At 44.2% G+C, this 19,279-nt stretch overlaps 1 protein-coding gene across 4 annotated transcripts in view; it reads left to right on the plus strand.

Annotated features, from left to right (window-relative positions):
- Positions 1-19,279, plus strand: part of LOC120893243 (protein TANC2) — a 120,422-nt gene that overhangs the window by 6,223 nt on the left and 94,920 nt on the right. For 2 of the 4 annotated variants that reach the window (XM_040295015.1, XM_040295016.1), the window contains exon 2: positions 10,612-11,855. In XM_040295015.1, the coding sequence (XP_040150949.1) occupies positions 10,682-11,855 (1,174 nt within the window). In that variant the 5' untranslated portion in view covers positions 10,612-10,681. Of the gene's footprint in view, positions 1-10,611; positions 11,856-14,226; positions 14,911-19,279 lie in introns of those variants that run through there. The other 2 variants (XM_040295019.1, XM_040295020.1) reach the window with 1 other exon arrangement.

A 19,279-nucleotide genomic window follows, 5' to 3' on the forward strand; every position in this document is an offset into this window, starting at 1 on the left:
TTAGGGCCCCAGAACTCATAAATACGCCACTGTTCACGTGTCATGAGTTTCTTTTTATGTAGCAGCTCAAAATGATTGGAATAAGTCAGTTAAATATTTGCAATTAAAATTTATCGTTTTCTCGTGTTTAAACAATGCGATCGCCGTATGTCAAGCGAATGTTTCTTCCTTTTCTCTCTGGGCGTGAAATGTGCATCTATCCCCTGCATCATGCTCTATTTAAAGACCTTTATGTGTGCAGTTTCTGTGTCATCTCTTGATGGCATCGTAATGCAAACACGCCATGATGAATGACCGGTGTGACACTGTTTGTGAAACAATGTACCATTTCCGGTACCGTTTCAGCAAAAAACACGTGCTACTACTACGAATCATGGCATACCGAGGGGCCCCAACTAAATGTAGCGAATTTGTCAATCTATCGTCAAACTCGGCCGCTTCGTGCATTGGAAAATACTATTCCTGGTTGCTGCTCTCTCCGAGCAAACGTTTACCGTTTCCTGTTTCATGCCCGTAAACTCCGACCTTCGGCGTTTGCGTACCGGAACTGAACGGAAGAAAGTCAAATGGAAGGTGACGAAATGATGCAACTTTCTTTCCCTCCCTTACGGCTGCAGACGAACGTGAGCCAAGGGATTCCGTTCCGTCATTTTCCATCATCGATTGCTTTCCAGTTCAGTCGGTTTAGGTAGGGGAGTACTACTAGCTCTACCGCTCGGAACGTTTTGTGTCGTCCCCTCAATCTCCAGATGCGCACGGCAGCTCTCGAGACACCAGTATCGGGGGGGAAAAGCTGTGTTGAAGGTTGCATAAAGGCGCACCCATTTGTCTCACTTTTCCTTTTCGATCTTGCTGCGTTCTTATGGTTCCGGTATGGTTCCTGTTGCGTGGGGCTGCTCCGGGCGCTAGTAAAATGACTTTGAAACCCCTAGCACATCCCACCGATGGAATGAGAGCGGTGGATGGAAGGGCTGCGCCAGTGATGTTAATGATAATTTATAGGAAAATAATCATCTCCTCCCGTGTGCGTGTGGGGGTTCACATAGCGTTTGATAATCGTTTCAGTCAATCCCGACCATCAGGGGACGAAAGGGACAAGCGCACCTCCCGGCTAGAATGTTGGGTCTCGCGTGGTCTCGCGATCGAACCTTCGGTACAAGCGTGACGAAAATCGTGAGGTTGGTGAGAAGGAGGAGTAGGCCACTTCGAAATGGGACACCAATGGGCTGGAAAATATTGATGCTTTTGTGCGATTTATTGTACCGCTTGGTCTCGTTCTCCACTCACCCTCCCCCATTGCATATTGGGATGTTCCTAGGAGATTGAGTTGTTGTCAAATCAAAATCCAACAACCGTTGGGCATGTTGCGTTGGATCATCCAGCAACTCATTAGGGGTGAAATGTTACGTCAAACAGTAGCCGTTTATGGCACCATCATTCTGGCTTGTTTGAAGTGTTCCATCATGATGTGTTCAATAAATCGTATCAGTCTTTGCTATACCAATTTAACCGTACTTTTAACTCTGATATAGAATGCAGAGTGATGCACAATATTTGGAATTTTATAATACTCACAATGGTAAATTTTATCTTGATAAATTACCTCTTGTTGGAGTTCAAAGGATCGAACGTTTAATTGTAATATAGCTAGAGCATATTATGTTACGGTACATTTGAATTGCATCGAAACACAGGCTTAATGGTGGTAGCTTCAACTGTTGCTCATTAGCCGGTAGCTCGTTAATTGTAAAACCGGTCCTTCGTACATAACCAATCTCAAGTGTACTGTATTTAGTTTACACCAGGGGTTGTGAATGGTACCGTTCGACGGTCGCAAACGATGATAAATGATGTGCAGCATCGCTGACGGATGCAGTTGTCTAGCAACACTTATGAGCCGTTCGTTAATGCTTCTGCATCTTGAAACAATGCAACTGCTGCTGCTGCTACTGGCTCTGCTGACTCAAAAGCTTTTCCAACAAAAATAGTTCCAGGCGGAAGTGCTAGGATTGGTTGGCTAGTTATAGCTGTCTCAAGTGGAGGATAGGGAGATACGTGCTGGTCGTATCCTTTCAGCCTGTTACGAAGGGCCGAAAAGACACGCACCGGTTCTGACCCACGCGGAGACTTGCAATATTTTGGAGAGTTTTATTGTCTTCCATTAAAAAGCATATAACGGCACGCGGGTGCGCGTTAACGACCTGCCAGATGATGCTGTACCGGCACGTGGTACGCCAGTTGGAAGGGGGATCCAAACTATCGATTCATGACAAATTACACCGGGTAGCCGACGGACCGGGTCGTAAAATAACAGCAGCTCTCGTTCTTATCCTAAAAATCCCACCAATACTTCAAACATCACGCGTCGGAAGTGCAACGTGTGATAACCCGTTGGAAGAAGCCTTGCATGGCGAGCGTGCGTACATGCGATCGCGCAGGATCTTTACTCAGAAGCGAGCGAGCGCGCGCGGTCATTGAACTGTCTTGAACTATGCCGCATTTTCCGGTTGTTTCTCATGTTTTAGAAACGAATGGATGAAGTCACACGGAAAACTTGAGACGCTTAGTTCTGGGGAAAAAAGACAATTTCACTACAGCTCCTTTTGCTTCCCGTGTCGTGCCAGCCACGACGATGTTGAGAGGGTGTAGTACAGGCTCGGGCTTATTTTTCTTCCTCTTGTTTATGTATAGACCCTTCCACGGGATCAACAAACGAAGGATCATCCCTCGGTGGGTAGGTACAGTACCCGACATTTCCGATTCCGAGTTCAAAGTTCTCGCTTCATGGCTGATCGTGCTGCAGATGTACCATGGGGATGTTTGTGTCAGGAACACGTGTTATCACACCTCATCTCGTTTTCGGGCAGAACCTTCTTATCGCTTTCTCTTTCGCTCGACGCTTATCATGGTGCTGCATGTCTGGATCTTGCGTTGGGAATGGTTCTGCTTGCGAGAGAAGATTCATCCTCTCGATAAACAATGAGTTAGGTTCACTGTTTTCTCAACCAGCCTCGCAAACGTGAATGAGGAATGTAATGTCGAAGGTCTTTGGCCTGATAGACCGTGGTTCGCGTTAGGGTAGGTACTCACACGGCCAGAGTGATGTGTAACGCGTGTAGCGTGCGTCCATCGCTGTACACGTGTGCTAAGACTCTCCCAGTTGCGTCGGTTGTCGGTTTCTTTCCCTCGCAGCAATTTCGAGTGCGTTGTGCGGGCGTGTGTTGAATGAAATGTTAAAAAACCTTGCGTTTGTTTTTACAACATGATACACAACGTTTTACGTGCGTTTGCTTGCTCTAATCCATTTCCGACTCTTGATTGAAGCTTGCAGCAGTTTCTGTTTTTCTATCAGATTTTTTTTCCATCTTTTATCAGCCACATCGCGACGATGCTTCATCTTCCCTTTATCTTCAATGTTGGGGTATTGCGTGCTAAGGGATTTTAAGGTTAAAATGTTGTAGTATGTTTTTTTGTTGAAAGAGGTTGCCCTTGTTCTATAAACCTTGGATTTGGGCTTATCTTGCCTAGATTTAGGGCGATAGTGGGAATGACCGAAAGTGCTTCGCCAGTAAAAGAACATCTAAGCTTGGGGGACTAGAGCTAAAATTTAATAAGAGAAGTGACACCGTAATGAGACAGGGGAGAAAAAAAACCGAGATTCGTCCCCTGTACAGGAACATAAAACATTAACAGCCACTGGAAATTTGTCACGCTCTTGACACCTTTGCCTATGGTAAAGGTGAAATGGGAAGGGAGTGGGATGAAGGAAAGATCATAAAAATCATACCGATCCTCCCGCTGCTGAATTTCCGGCCTGTTTTCCAGAGTGTTATCTTACACCGAGTGCTAGCATTGCTGAGGTTCTAGATGCTAGTTCGTGGTATTTTTTTCTTCTAGCGTTTCATCTAAACAGACACTGTTGGTAGGTAGCCACAGACCCCCAGCAAACTCATAAAATGTAGTTTCAGGCGCATCGAACAAATGAGGCCCAGTTTCTTGGAAGATTTTATTGTGCGAGAGTTGGAGTAGGCAATGTTTATTTAATGTTTTTTTACAAGAACACAAACCTATCGATTCAGTAAAAATGAAATAATGAGTATGAACGAATGACGCTAGACTAACGAACATGCGCTTCTAACTGCAGCGGGTTTGTGTATAGCTATTTGTGGCTAGGATGAAATTGATGATTTAAACTTACGTGCTTTTAGAGTTGTTAGAAATCGTTTGAAATTCATCAAATAAGATGCCATTTATTCAAAATAGTCAAATATTAATGATTGATACATACAAAAAGGTTTAAAAAAGGGATATAAAGTCTCGAAAGCCTGTAGAGGCCGGCATGTCCGCAAAGGACGTTATGCCAAATAGAAAAAGAAGACATACAAAAAAGGACAGTTCTTTCTCGCCCCGATGGCAGCAATTTTCCTTTTTTATATTTTTCATCATGAATTTTGTTGCTATGTTTAAGAATTTGAAAATCCTATGAATATGAACATCCTCTTATAGATCTACATGATGAGTGAGAGTTATAGACATCCTAATAGGTATTACGATCAATTAATAGTACTTCAAAATGAATAGAATGAATAAACACAACATGTAATGAGATATAAGAGATATGTCTCATCTGCTATTCTAGTGACATGAGTGCTTATAAAAGGAAAAACAGAAAAAGAGCAGGACTGGCTCGGATGATCTTCACCATCTTTTATTTCGCAATGCGTAACGCACGACGCTCTAAGAAAAAGAAACGCACCAAACAAAACATTCCCCTAATCGCTGGCAACGCAATAGGATATGCATAACACGAGGGTCCTATTTTTAAGATCACACACATTTCACTAACTGCCACACCGTGGGCATCGCTTTTTACTAACTTTCTCCGCCGAGAAGCAAAGAGCAAGAACCGACAGTGTGCGCATCCCGCGATGAAAAATTTGCGTTCGTATTTCTAACGAGGCGCGGCGGTGCAGCTACAAATTCAACGCCAACTCCAGAGATGTAGATGTCTAGACAGAGGATCACGCGGTGTGGAGCAAACGAAATCAAAACAAAACAAAACCGCATCATTTCTTTGCCAGCGAATAGCTGGGGCGAAAATTGCACCTAACGATTAAAAGCGAAGCTGCCAGCGCAGGGGAATGCGCAAGCCGTCTCGGTTGCCCTTTCCTTAGGTAAATCGTTCAACGAACACATTTTGAGTGTCAAAAAAAGTGCATTCAACTTAGGGCGATGCATTTTCCTGTCCGTTCGATATTGAATCGACTTGGTCCCCAAAATCGAGTAGCTTCCGTTGGCGTCTAGTCGACTTGAGGTTCTTGCATGCATCCACCATATATTGCTTTTGGTGCACGCATTCCAACGCTCGTTGCAGTTCATCCGTGCATCTCCGAACGGTGCATCCGAAAGTCCGAAAGTCGTCTCGACTGAAGTCAGCTGTTTGTTGGGTGCGTGCGGGAGCGTTGACACACCTATAGTGGTGCATGAACGTGGTGCCCAAAACCCGACAGTCGGTCACTTACAGTCGGAATGGCAGACGAGCGGCCAGTCTTATGCGCGCGTCGATCGGATGGGGATCGGAGCAGCGTATCGTTCGGACCGGCTAGAACTCACCGTGCGCGTGCGGTATGCGGCGGCGACGAAATGGACGAGTTATTTTTAAGGCCGCGATCGAAGTGGCGCACACATTTGCCGGCTGAAAATAATTTCAAGAGACACTTCGTGCGTTATTGTTGGTGCTGCTGCACATTCCTGGTCGTCTGCGACCCGGTAGCAGATACTACGCTAGGCCCACGAGGGGTGGGATATACTGTATGTTGCACAGGATGGTTCCGGGTTGGAGCACCCTTGAGTTTTTGGGGTTTCGATTGGTCCCAGGCGTATTTGGAGGTTGTGTACGCGCTCCCTACGCAATAAACGGTAACGAGACGGACAATTGCGTAGTCTAATAGATTTACGGTTCGGATGTTCCTAGGTAGATTTTGGGGTGCGACGATCTTTGAAATGGGTCGTGGGGAAGATTTTGTGCGTATGTTGACATCTCTGAGTCTTAGAAAAGTAGTATGAAAATATAAGAATAGGTTTTTACAGCAACAGCAACATGTAATTCTAAAATGTTAATAATAACATGTAGATTTTTTTATTGATTAGAAATGATCCATCTTCATAGTTTGTCAAACATTTAATATATTTTTGGAAACATTCTTGAACATAACATATCTTCGAATTTAAACAATTATTTCTGAATCTATGGCTTATTAACATAACTTCGGATAAGTAAGTAAGTAACATAACTTCAGAGATTTGTCAGATATTTACAAACTGAATGCATACAATGAATACTCTTTTTTGTAAGATTTAACAAAAAATCAAACTGCCTTAAAACACAAAGGACCATTCATTGTACGTCTGGCACAATCGCTCTATGACATCATCAGGTGTTGTTACAACAAACGTGAACAAACACGAACAAACCGAATTGATTTAACAGCAGTAGATCTTCATTCGCTCTTAATCTATCTGGCCAGCCTTTTGCCATAATTCAGACTGCAGTCTGCAAGGGAAATAGATAGCTGGATAGCAACGAGAGGTGAAGCTGTGAAAGATGAGAGATGTGTAACGAATGCTTAAGTGCAGCAGTACCCAAAAATAGCTTCATCTACCCTATCCGTTCGACGGGTTTGTGGTATGGGGTAGTTTTCAAGAGCATCGCGAAAGTAGATGTCCATCCGGTCGGTTCCATTTGCGGTGACATCCAACAGTCGGGCAGTTTGGCGACCAGATGTGGTGCTGTGAGAGAATGTTAGTGTTGTAGGATTGCCATTAACAAGCTTGCTAATTTAACAACCGAATACGATTGTCTGAAGGTTTGGCATCATTGACACAACGAGATCGAACACAGATGTCCTCGGTTGAGTCACGAACCCTGTGAGCTAGCTCGAGAGAGAAAAAAAGACATCTATTAATCATACGACGCAGGGCATCGGAAGACACACACAAAAATCGTTCGAAACCGGAAGTGGTTCTCATTGCATCTTCTCCTTCTTTTTGAGTTTCAATTTTAAAATCGCGTAGGATTCTGACTCGCTGTTGTGGATCACAGCACAGCTATAGCCCCTCTGTTTCTGTTAGACCGACTAGACATAAAGATACAGACAACAAACACAAGGCAACGTTAAGAAAACAAGCAAAACTGAGAGAAGGTTACAAACGTAGAGGGTAAGAGGAAATCGGGAGACGAATGAAGATGAATGTTTTAAAATCCCGTGCAAAATATCGCTAAAATTAGCCACATCAAACGCTGATCCTACGTCCCTGCCATCGAACCGAGCCCGGTGCAGTCTCCACTTCTAGGTCCGTGGGGTCCTAGTGGTCTACGCCAACCGCCGCTTCGTTGCGTTCCCTTTTGCTCACGTCTGGATCGGTGTGCAATATTCGTGATGTACACATATGTTTCGTGATGCAGTTATGGCACATTGGGTGAACCAATGGTACTAGCCAGAGTTGGTGCGTGCGTGCATTGCGGGTATGATGTTCACGCGACTCGGCAGTGGACAGCACTCGGTCAGCTGTTTGCGGTATTGCAGATGAATCACGTTATGCAGCACTTCCGCTGCGCTACGTTTCATGTTTTACTTTGCCCGATGAAAGGGGGAGGAATAGGGCTTTGGTTGTGCTTCAGCTGCGTCGTGAAGGAGTGAATATCTAGCTTCTATGTCAATGTCAGGGATAGAGCATAACTTAAAGATCAATGGCGCTGATTCAAGATACAATCTGTTGCAAAATTAATTTTGTAAAACACACTTTAAAATGTGGAAACATTGTGTAGGGAAAATTTCCCTTCCGTCTTCTGTGATCCATGTAGTAAATGGAGCGTTTAATATTAGCACCATGCGCTGTTGGTTTTATGGTTTTGAAGCATAGCGAATGGTGTTTTCTCGTAATGATGCATATCATTCCATTTCTAGACCACAAAATGTTATGAAATATTGATATTTCAATTTGAACTGTCGTGTCGCTGTAATAATAAAATTGTCAATTGATTTCTCTTTAACTGTGTGCTAGAATATACATTAAAAATCGTTTTCAATCATCCTTAACTCATCAATCTAGCCTTTAAAATCAATTGTCTATAAAATCATTTTCAATTACAACGATTATGACATCTTCTTCACAAATAACCATTTTTACGCAATCTTCCAATGAACGTACACCTTTTTGCCATCAAAAGTTCGTTCACCGTAGTACTGAGATTGCGTAATGTTTCACATGAGCTGTAGAATCTTACGCCAAACCATCCTATTAACGTCAAGTAAATAAAAACAACAAAAAAGCGTACAGAAACAAAATTGTCACCCCAAACATGATGCTGGGCGTGATATTTTAAGGCAGCACTGTGACATACAAACATCACAGCAACCATCCATTGGGGTACCACCGTAGCAGAAAGGTTACGACCATGCGTACATAAGGCTCGCTAAACAGAAGGGCATTTAATTTTTTGCAATTTGCAGCTTCAGTGTTCTGTTCTGGTACCGTTGCAGTTGCAGGAAAAATGACTTTTCCATCCCAAAGTGTAGCGGCACAGCCACATGACCACAAAACACTCTGTCAGCCGCATAAAAGATGGATGAGAGCATCGTTGAACTCTGTGCGAACGGGAGAACCCTCTGTGCAGTCATACTGGGCGAATCTTCTGGGTACGGCGCTGGGTTTTCCATGCAGTTTGGGAGAGGAAACGGTGGCAAAGGAGGGTACACGCACCAAGCAACACGTACGCAAACGTGTACGCACGTAATACGCGTGCTGTCGCCCATCGTCGTCATAGTCATACGTCTCGTCATGTCAATCGTGGACCACAGGGAGTGAGTGCAGCTTGGCACTGATGCAACGGGAGTGCGAGGGATGGTAGAATGCGCATAGGGGATGATCTTAAAAATTGTCTCATGCGCGGCTTGTGCGGAAGAAATAAATGTACGCTTCGCCCGAGACCCGCGTCCCGCGCACAGAGTGTGGCGGAATGAAAGAGAGACAGCGAGAGGGTGTTGGCGCTATTCCTAGACGTTAATGAACGGAAGCAAACGGCAAACACGGGTATGCGGCGGTATGGATGTTTAAACACCGTCGGCGCAAGAGGGAAACAAACCCCCAGCAAAGATTTTTCATCTTGTGCACGGTCGTGGTATGGCATGCTACAGGGTGGTACGTTTATGTTCCAGCGTGCCGACGGTGGATGGATGGAAAGGGGGAAACCAAACGCAAAGTAGACAAACGCAGCCACGCGTGTGCGTACGTGGATGCACCGGGACAGACGGCATGCGATGATCGTTAGTGTGGTCTGCTGCTGCTGCCGTTGCTACTTCTGCTAGGTTATGCGCCACCCGCTGGAAGGTGTTATATGATGTGGGTATTCCTTTTCATTCTGTCTTATTTTCTCGTTCACTCGATCGCTTGCCGCTTCCGCCTCGCGTAGGATTGCCTGCGATCGGACAAAGTACAGCCGGGAGGTGGAAAATTGTTCGTTTGTTAGGAAGGAAAATGCAACAGTACACGCATCCCTTCGGAAAGAGACTTTACTTTCATTTGCCTCCCTTCGATTAACTTTTCCTACCAGTCTGCGGGTGTGTGTTCTGTACGTGCACCACTCCAAAATGCTGAAACGTTTGTTGAAGAAAATGTTCTTGGAAATGTTAAGTATGGTATGGAAAATAATTTGAATTAGGGTGACGATTGCTAGAAATGTGGTTTTAATTGTTGACTGATCAGCTCTCCCGGAAATGGTTGTAAGGTCTATGAGAGAGGTTCCAAAGCTTCGGTAAAAAATGAGGGAACGAATCTTCATTCAATTCTTGATAAGAATGCGCCGCTAAACGTTGCATATAGAGTTTTGAAGGAATAAGGAAATAAATGCTGGAAATGTTGACTTCATGCTGTGACATACGTCTGAGGATGTTCTCTTGTAGCAATTTCCTACTATTGTTTTCAATATGGAGGCTAAGAATTCATAATAGCTGTTATACTAAAATACTCATCTCCTGTGTTTGTAATGAGTAAGCAGTTGAAAATGAACTTTATATCAGATTAGAAAGTTTTACTGCAATGATGATAAAAGTAAATGGCAGAAAACAGCAGCGAGTAGCGAGCAGTAGGATTGCAACACGTTTGCTTCTAGAAATAGAAAACGGAGAAAATGCTAAAATAAGTTTTCCCTCGTTGTGTTTCAGCTTCATTTTGTCCGCAGGCACGTGAACATTCGCATTGTTCGTTGCTTGGGTTTACTGTTTCTCCCCTCTGGCACGAACAGCCAGAACATACAGAACCTTTGGCTGATGTTTCCTTCCGATACAGCATTCCATTTTTATCCATTTCCCCTAATCATGTTTTGCCAGTGTGCTTCAATTTGGCCGGCTTTGAATCTGGCGGCTTAGGGCTCAAATCAAGCTGCTTGCAACGGCCGGTCAATGAACGCTGAGTCAGCTGCAAAGGAATTTGATTGCCAATTTGAGCGTAAGGCAGGAAATTGTTGGAATGCATGCGAGAATGCAACTTGGAGGATTTCACAGTGTTTTAAAAGTAAAAATTAATGCACGATATTTTTTCTTCCATTCACAGGGATTGTAAAAGTGACGTAAACCAGCAACGGTGTTGAATGTAAACCACCTTCGATGATGAATGAATAAGAATGGATCAATCAAAGGAAAAACTATTGAACGAGTCGATCCTTTCGGATGCGTCTAGTTGCGACAGGCTGATGGATGGGTTCGTGAGGCTGCCGGCAGACGTTGACGAGACGGAAGATGCGACGGAAGCGCGAGACACCGTCGACAATGTATGCGGTGGTGGTTTGATGAACATGTCGTACGTTCCGACCAATCCAGACAATCCCGAATATGCTGCCATTTTTAAGCCAGACCAACTGGTGCCGGATTTCATTCTCGGCCAACCGCATCACTGTTCGACACCGAAGAAAAACGGTCGACCCGTGTCGATGTACGAGCCGTGGACACAGTCGCAACCATTCCGATCTCTGCCAGCGGATATACTCCACAAGACGACGAAACTAATCGACATTGAATTTGAAACGGAAGCAGCAGCCGTCGCTGCGGCTGCCTCCAGGTCTTGCTGGGAGGCGGAAGATGCCGACGAGTTCATTACCACGCTGGATGAGTCCGCCATCCTGGACATTGAATCTTACGAGGATTTGAATCACATCTACAGCCAGCCAGGCGTGGGAATGGGCTACAACAACAATAATAACAATGACAGCTTGAAGCCTCGAAAGCTAGTTGTAGCTGCCGACGTTCATCATCATCAGCAACTGCAGCAGCCGGCCCAGCAACATTACCATCCGCTGCCACACGTGTTTGAATATCCCGCACACGATCAAACCGCCGAGCAACGGTACGAGGAGATTGAAATTTACGCCACGGTAAAGAAAAAACCACGCGAACGAACGCCTCAGTCCGCGATCGATCGCACGATCGCGATAGACACGCAGGCGCTTCTGCTCGCCCCGGGCGGTGCCGGTGCCCCGATGCAAAAGTTGCCCAAAATTATGAACACCTCGTGCTATGGCGAACTGCACGGATTCGGTGTCGTACCGATGGTGACCGGCGGATGGAACGAACCGGGCGCAATCGTGAAGAGCAACGAGAATCTGCTCGATTCGGCCAAGGCACTGTCGATGAACAGTTCCTTTATCGATGAGTCGGGAAATAGCTCGCTGTACGAACCAAACTCGATGAACTCGTCGTTTGACTTTGCCCGGTACGGGACAAGCGAGAAGACGCGCGTACGCTGGTGGGACGATTTTACAGAGGAAACGGAAGCCGAGCTGCAGGACATTGCGGAAAAAGGTAGGTTCTTCAATTCATAGTTACTATACATAAAAAGGGCAAATAATAGGATACAATTTCCAAACACATTGGCCAAAAATATACTTCAATTTACAATTGAATACCAAATGGACTATTATGAAGGAAATGCACACACTTTTTCTATTATTATCAGAGGCCGTTTTCACGTCTTCGATTTACGGTTCTTGATAACAGTGAGGGCCATAAAATATCGTACGTGCACGATGCTCTCGGTACACATTTGTCCATTAATCAGTTCGTTTGCACCGACCGGCGCCTGCAGCGTCGAGGGCAGACGATACGTCATTAGCGAAGCGCCGAGGGGATACTTCTATTGCAAATAAAATGGTTTCGCTTGTAAATTTAACCATCGCGCATGGAACAACACCGACGACGTTCGATTGGTTTTTGCTGGAGTAAAACAAAATCAAGGCTAGGCAACCGGTACGGCAAAAGACGTTTTATCACCCTCCACTGCACAAATACTTCTCCGTCGGTGCATTTGATGTTGGTTTGGGTTGGGTGGTGCAAATATAAACGAGTCCAATCTCTGCACAAACCTTTCGATTAGCCGTCGCTGCAAATTCCCAGCGCTATGGCGGGTCGTAAAAGCCTAAAGTTTGAAATGTCACCGTAAAGACAACAGCCAGAACGGTGTGTCTACGGGCTGCGTATTTCAGCTTATCTTAATCGGTTTTCGTTAGATCATCATCGCCGTTTAGAAACCAGGCTCTAGGCAAACGAAGTAACACCAGAACAAGGGTAACACTGGCGTAACGCCGTTACGCTCCACTGACCGGGCAGCGTGATCAGGTATGGATATTAGCCTAACAAAGCTGCCACGAGTTGACATCATGCTTTGGCCGGTGGTTAGAAAAGTGGGCAATAGTCACCGGCACCGGCTGGTGCGCGTGGGTGTTGCCTCTTCCGTGACAAGTGTGAACTCCTCGCCACCGGTACGTCATAAAGCTAAAAATGTAAATTTGTCGTCTCGAACTTTTCTGTGCGCGTGTGAAACCATCTCCCGAAATGGGCACAGGCGTACCGTGAGCCGTGGGTGCGCAATGGTTTGCGAAAACACTGAACTCATCGATATGCGTATGGCTAGAGAGAGAGAGAGAGAGCAAGAACGAGGGGTTTTGATTCGTATGCAAAATTTCAGTACGACTGTGGCTGTTAGGTGCTCCTCTGAGGTCGCTCGAACCGAAGAACGCCACCGCTGGCTTAGTAGCCTCGTAATTTGTCGTTGTTCTTCTTTTGTGCTGGAATTTGAAATGTAATCCTCGACCGAGAAGAAACTAGTTAGAAAAGAGCAAACGGCAACGTTAACAAACAAATAAAGATAGGTATGGAAATGCAACTGCGATTCTTCAGTAGGGAAGAATGAGTAACTGCTGCACGGAGGATGGATGTAGGAGATTTGCACAACAGCATGTCCATACGAAAATCACAACAGTTTGATGGGGGTGGTGCTGTCGGTGGTCTAATAAATTTATGATAAGTCTCTTGAAATGGAAATTTGTCACCGCGAAAAAGATGGAGGAAATTAAAAGCTCCGTCTGCTAAGTTGTTGATTCGCCCACGTTACCAAAACGTGAGGTTGAGATGGAATGGGGAGAAGATTGAAGTTTACTGGTGGAGATAGAGTAATCTTGTCATAATTAACTCGTTTAGATTTCTTTTAGCTGTGTTTAAATTATGGGCTGTCGAATTTAATTTAAACTACATTTTAATTAGTACCTATTGTTACTTGTTATTATTATCAAACTAATTTACAATGAAGTGAGTAATTCGGCGGAAAAGTTGATTATAAAGAATTAGCAATGTGCGTGTTCATAGTTTTGCGAAACAAAAAATATCTGAGACCAGCTGTTTCATGCCCTCAGGTGTGTCGATCCTCGACAAACCTCCAGCTCACACAAACACTTGATGGTAGACGACGCCGCTTGGCTCAGCAAAATGATAACCAAAGCATGTGTTGTGTTATTCTATTTTTTGCAATCGCTCCTGCATTATCACTTAATGTTTCCAGGCGCCCTAATGTTTTTGCAGAGCTTGCGTGAGTGGCTGTGTGTTATCATGAGCCAATACTACCGCAGCAACCTCCGTTTGACGAAGCTGTACCGCATTAGTATGCGTTAGCGCGTTTGGCGAATATTTAACACACATCGATAACCGTCGCCGCCGTGTGCGTTGTAGGCTGATTGAGGTACTGATGGGTAAAAAAAGAACGTTGTGTCTTCGCTAGGCAGCGCGTGCATGAAAGTGTGCGTTAGAGGGACGTGGTACACCCGCGCCCGCTTGTTAGGAGTAGGCGCCGGTTCGCGTGTGTATGCATTGAACACCGACGATCGATGGTACGGGCCCCAGCAGTATAGGCTGGATCGTCGTGGTCTTCGTCATCTCGCACGCTTGTCGTGCGCTTGACAGGTGGTGACGAGTGTTTAGTGTTTTGCCAGCGCGTTCCCGACCGAGAGGCTAGACCGTGACCGCCAGTTGGCGCCTCGCGTTGGTTGAATAAATGTCGCTTTTTTCGCGCAGTGTGTCCGTGTGTTTCGAACGATTGCAATTGCCTAGAGAAGTGATCCACAAAATGGGCAACAAAGTGTGTTGAAGCACGATTTGTCACGATCGAAGGCTACGTTTTGTTGCGGCTCAGTAAGATTAGAACGTGCTCGTTTCCCGTTCCTGGTGACGAACGGTGTAGAATTGAGTTAGTTACAGCTGGGAATTGGCAAAGCCGTATAGCTCGAAAAAGCGCCCATTGTTTTTTTTTTGTATTTTGTCTGTGGCCGTGTCAGTGCTTTATTGTTAAGTGATTCACTCGATTAGTGTCCTCCTTTCTGAAAATTACGTGTAAAAATAATCTCCCTCGAGTGCTGTGATAATAGCGTTACCGCGTGTGTTACTTCGAAGATAACGTCACAGTGCGGGGGTCGACAATCCGGTCCCCAATGCAGCGGAATGTTTCGAAAGTCGCGTCGGATAAGGATGGGAACGCGCACGGTAGCAGGTGGCGGCGTGGATTATGATGGCGGCACGAGATCGGTATTCGGTAAATATGCTGTTACTATCTACAATTTTCAACCCTCATGCCGTGCGTAACTTCCTAGATTCCCTCCGCCCCGGGTGCGTCGTTCTGGCTTATCAATTTACGAGTACGGAACTGTGTATGTATGCCGGTTCGAGCTGTGTGTATGTTTAGAGGTCGCTGGAATTGGTTGTGTAAATTGATGGGAGGCAAACAATGTAGCGAGATGAGAAAAGGGGTACAACATCTATCTGCCAGTGGCCGTGGGATGAATGACAATATTGCGTGTTTATGAATGAAATACGTGTCCAGGCGCGTGTACTTATCGCGGGTAGAACTGTCTGCGTGCTGGATTGAGGTTACTTATTGATTCTGGTTTATGCTGCGGCCTATTGGCACGTGTGACAATCCAGAGCTACCGAGGGAAGATTCTTCATTTGATAGTTTGTTGTGTTTGTTTTGTTGAAAATGAACCCTAACTGCCAACTCGGTTTGCTTACTCCAGAAATTTGATATTTTTAATTAAATTACTTTTATGCTCTATTAGCAATGTTGTAGCCAAAGTACATTGCTTGGAATGGTTTGCAGTTGTATATTTTGCGTAATGAGTGCTGGCACATAACTGCTTTGTTAAGAATGCTTTCCATTGTACGGTTCTTTCCATTTTGTTATAAAGCGTTTCAGACTATTCAAGGTCCCCTGTTTCATCCCGTTTTCTTTTACATTTTTTTTTCTTCATTCAAAAACAAGACAAGAAAAAAACAGAACAGTGGAATGATGATTGGGGAGCGAAAACGGACCGATCGTTCACTAGTGCGTCCTTCAAACCATGGGATTCACTTTCACTTGTACTTACTTGCCCGTTGCAGTAGTGCAGTGGCGGTTAATATGTACTTTTTGTTGTCGTCATTATCTTCGTTATCATCATCATCGGCAGCATAATCATTATTATCATTCCATTAAGCCACGAGCTTCGTTCCGGTACGCGGGAAGGTGCTACATGATTTTGCTATTTATATTTTGTTGTGAAAATTAGGCTGATCTTTTTTGCCACTTTTAGCAGTTTCACCGGGGATGCGGTTTTTTTGTTACACTATTTGTATAAAGCTGAGTGCAGGCGGAAAATAAAACAACAGCCCAAATGATCTTCATCGCTGAAAGGCATTCTCCACCCATCGACAGGCGAGCCCTCTGCGGGCCAAGGCTTTTGTGTGCACTGCACCGATGGCTGGGAGTGAGAAAATTGAATTTTTCAAACCGCCAACCAAAGGCACACGGGCCACGGAAAAGGGAATAAAAAATGGTTAATAATATAAGTGATAAAAAATGAAAACCAAAAACAACACACCATTTATAATGAGTCTCCGTTGCAGCGAGATAATCATCGTAGGTAGTGCAGAAGCAGGCAGCGCAGTTTGACGATGATGGTAGCGAGCATAATTAGAGCTGCCATACGTTCGTACTATTCCTACCGCAATGCACTATGATTCTACATTGTCATTGCATCTCGTGGCAGGGTTCCGACGGGGGAAGGGAATGCTTTTGTGCTAGGAATTTAAGATTTCCACTGTGTCCTTTTGAGAATATTATCTTTCCTCTACTGTGGGCATGCAATCAGGTCCCCTGTTTACATGTGTGTCCCCTGTGCATATTTTAAACTTCTGGGGGCCATGAGTAGCGAGCAACTCGCGGAGATTGGCAATTTCGGTTGACGCCTTGGCGTAATCAAGGCCCTCGGTTAACCTTTTCTGATGTTCCTTACCCCGTATGCCGGCCGATTGTCTTGCTGCCCAGGCTTTGTGATACCCGGTGCACTTGCGTGTGTGCCCAGGGATTGATGGCTGACGGGCACAAGCGCGGGGAGCTTGCATCGGCGATGATGTAAGAGCTTTTGAAGCCCCCGGTGCTGCACTGTGCTAGACTCGCTGGCTGCTGGATTTGTCATTTAGTCAATTGATCTTTATGACAATGATGATTATGACAAAGATGATGATACACTCTCCTGCTGTCAGTTTCGAAGGCCGAGTTAATAATAATGAAACCCAATGTACGCCCCGGGGGGACATAATTTATTTTGTACCAACGCATCGCGGTACTGTAGTTGATGGTTGCGAAAAATAATTAATTTGATCGGATGGAAAAGTGAAAATTGGTTTGTAAGGTAGGGTTAATTTCGTGGCAAAGAAGGATAGGCTGAACGAAAATTTAATTAAACGAACAATTTAGCGAAACAATAAGTTATTCTGCTTTAGGCAATGCATTGTTCTTTAGCGTCCGGTAATGAATAGATTTCGAATGATTTTGATAATCTTGCGTTGTGGCTAGTGCACCGATGATGTTAATTGATTTTGGTAGACAAAGGGTTGTAAATAGTTACATCAGAGATTGTAATTGATATTTACAGACAAAATCAATCTGACCTGATTTTCAATTTTTGTGTGATTTGATTAACTTATACCGTGATTTCATTTATTTTTTGTTGAAAGCTGTAAAAGGTTTGGTATCATTTAATGCAATGTACATATTCTCACTTCTTCACATTGCATTGAATAAAAACACTTTATTTGTCTTTCCTGCAGTTGCATTTGCAACGGCTTTCACCTGTAAGTTCCCGCGGGCGTATCGCTGATTGGCAAACAGTAGCCAATACATGATTTACGATAATTAAAGGAAAGTTATAGTTCCGTTTGCTGCTACGGTCGGTTGCTGCTGCTCCTACAGTAATGAACCGAGAAACCGAGAAAAATCGAATGTAATTGAAAAGGAATGGCAATGTGTGTGCCCCGTAGGAAACAGCGGAAAGGAAAATGTATTACACTTCTGGCTGTTACTCGTAGATTACATCCATGTTCAAACCATTTTTCTAGTAGCATCATGAACGAAGTGTATATAAAGTTGTACATCGAGCTGTTTTGTAACTGTTGTTACACGTCTGTGTTGCTTCAAAAATGCATCGGAAGTCTTAGATCGGCATGAGCGATTAACATTTTTAGCTGCAAATATGTTTCTATGTTGTCTTTATAATTGATGCCCAATGCCTCGGGTGGTTTTTTTTTAATTGTCAATTCCTGCTCGTATGATCATTCTTCGTATATTTGCTCTGAATGTATCTCTCTCATTCTCTTTCTCGTTTACTCTAACTTTGGTATCCAATTGCAGTGGAGTACCCAATGGTGTAAGTGGTGCGATCATTGGATCAAGGTCTGCCTTTATGGTCACGCTTATGTTTTGTTTATTAAAAAAAATCAATTTTTGCCTGTTGTGTTCGAATACTTCCTTGATGTAGTGCAATTCGAATCTTGTGTTGATGATATTGGCTGTGGAACGTCTGTGCAATTTCAAACTGAAAGGGAAACAAAATTCGTTGGTTATTACTGCAGCCAAGTTCAGTCGTTTTTATGCGTTGTCTGATCTTGAGATAGGATCTTGATTGTTTTTGAATGTGTTTGAATGGCATCGGTTTAAAAAAATCAATGATAATATTTGAGTCCCGTGGGATCCGTTTGTTGGAAATAAAAGAAAAAAACAAATATGCTGGAAAATCATAATGTTAAATCAAATGTAAACAAAATATTTAAAAGCTATGCTTTTATTTGAAAGCCTTACAAAAACTGTGCAGTTGAAGTACACATTTTAAATTGTTTCAGCTTTAAAATGCATTGAGTAACATATTCATTCACAAAAAAAAAACATGTAATTTGGATCTCGTGGAAGATAACGATCTATTGAGCTGCAAGGACGTGGAGCTGAAGAGGGGTTGGTATAAAACTGCTCATTTATTTTAATTATCCGTAGTATGGAGCTCAGGCTAGCAAATGTTATGCTGCGCGTCTGTCAGCTGTACGATCGGTTTCCTTGAGAATTCACTTTTGGACAGCTGACCAGAGCGGGAAAGGCTTGATGGGGATGGTGATGGTTGTGTTCCGTATACTGCAATTTTTTTTGGTTGATCGCAATCGAATTGACAGGTTAACAATAAATGATAAGTGAAAAATGGGCAACAAAACTATTTTGCTCTACATTCCACCAAGGACGGTGGGCGTTTACAGCACCGGCTAATAGTTTTGACGTCGAACGTCGAGAAAATTACTCTTACGATGAGGATAATTGATGTTTGCTGCAAACCCGTTGCTATAGCAATGCAAGTTGTTAATCGTCGAGCTTCGTCCAGACAGTCGTTTGGTCGAAATGTTTCAACTCTTCGTTGCTTACTTCAGTTTTGATGCTGCAATAGATTTTTGGTGCATTCCGATCCCAGTCACTTGTCAGTCTGTGCCTGCTACCTGAACGGGCAATACGGTTTGTTCTGCAAAAGTACACTGTAAAACCCACCCTGCCAAGACAGAAGGCCTAGGGAAAAAACCTTGTAGGGATGTAAAGTCTTTTTCTGGCC

The sequence above is a fragment of the Anopheles arabiensis genome, chromosome 2, assembly GCF_016920715.1.
Source record: "Anopheles arabiensis isolate DONGOLA chromosome 2, AaraD3, whole genome shotgun sequence".
Lineage (NCBI taxonomy): Eukaryota > Metazoa > Arthropoda > Insecta > Diptera > Culicidae > Anopheles > Anopheles arabiensis.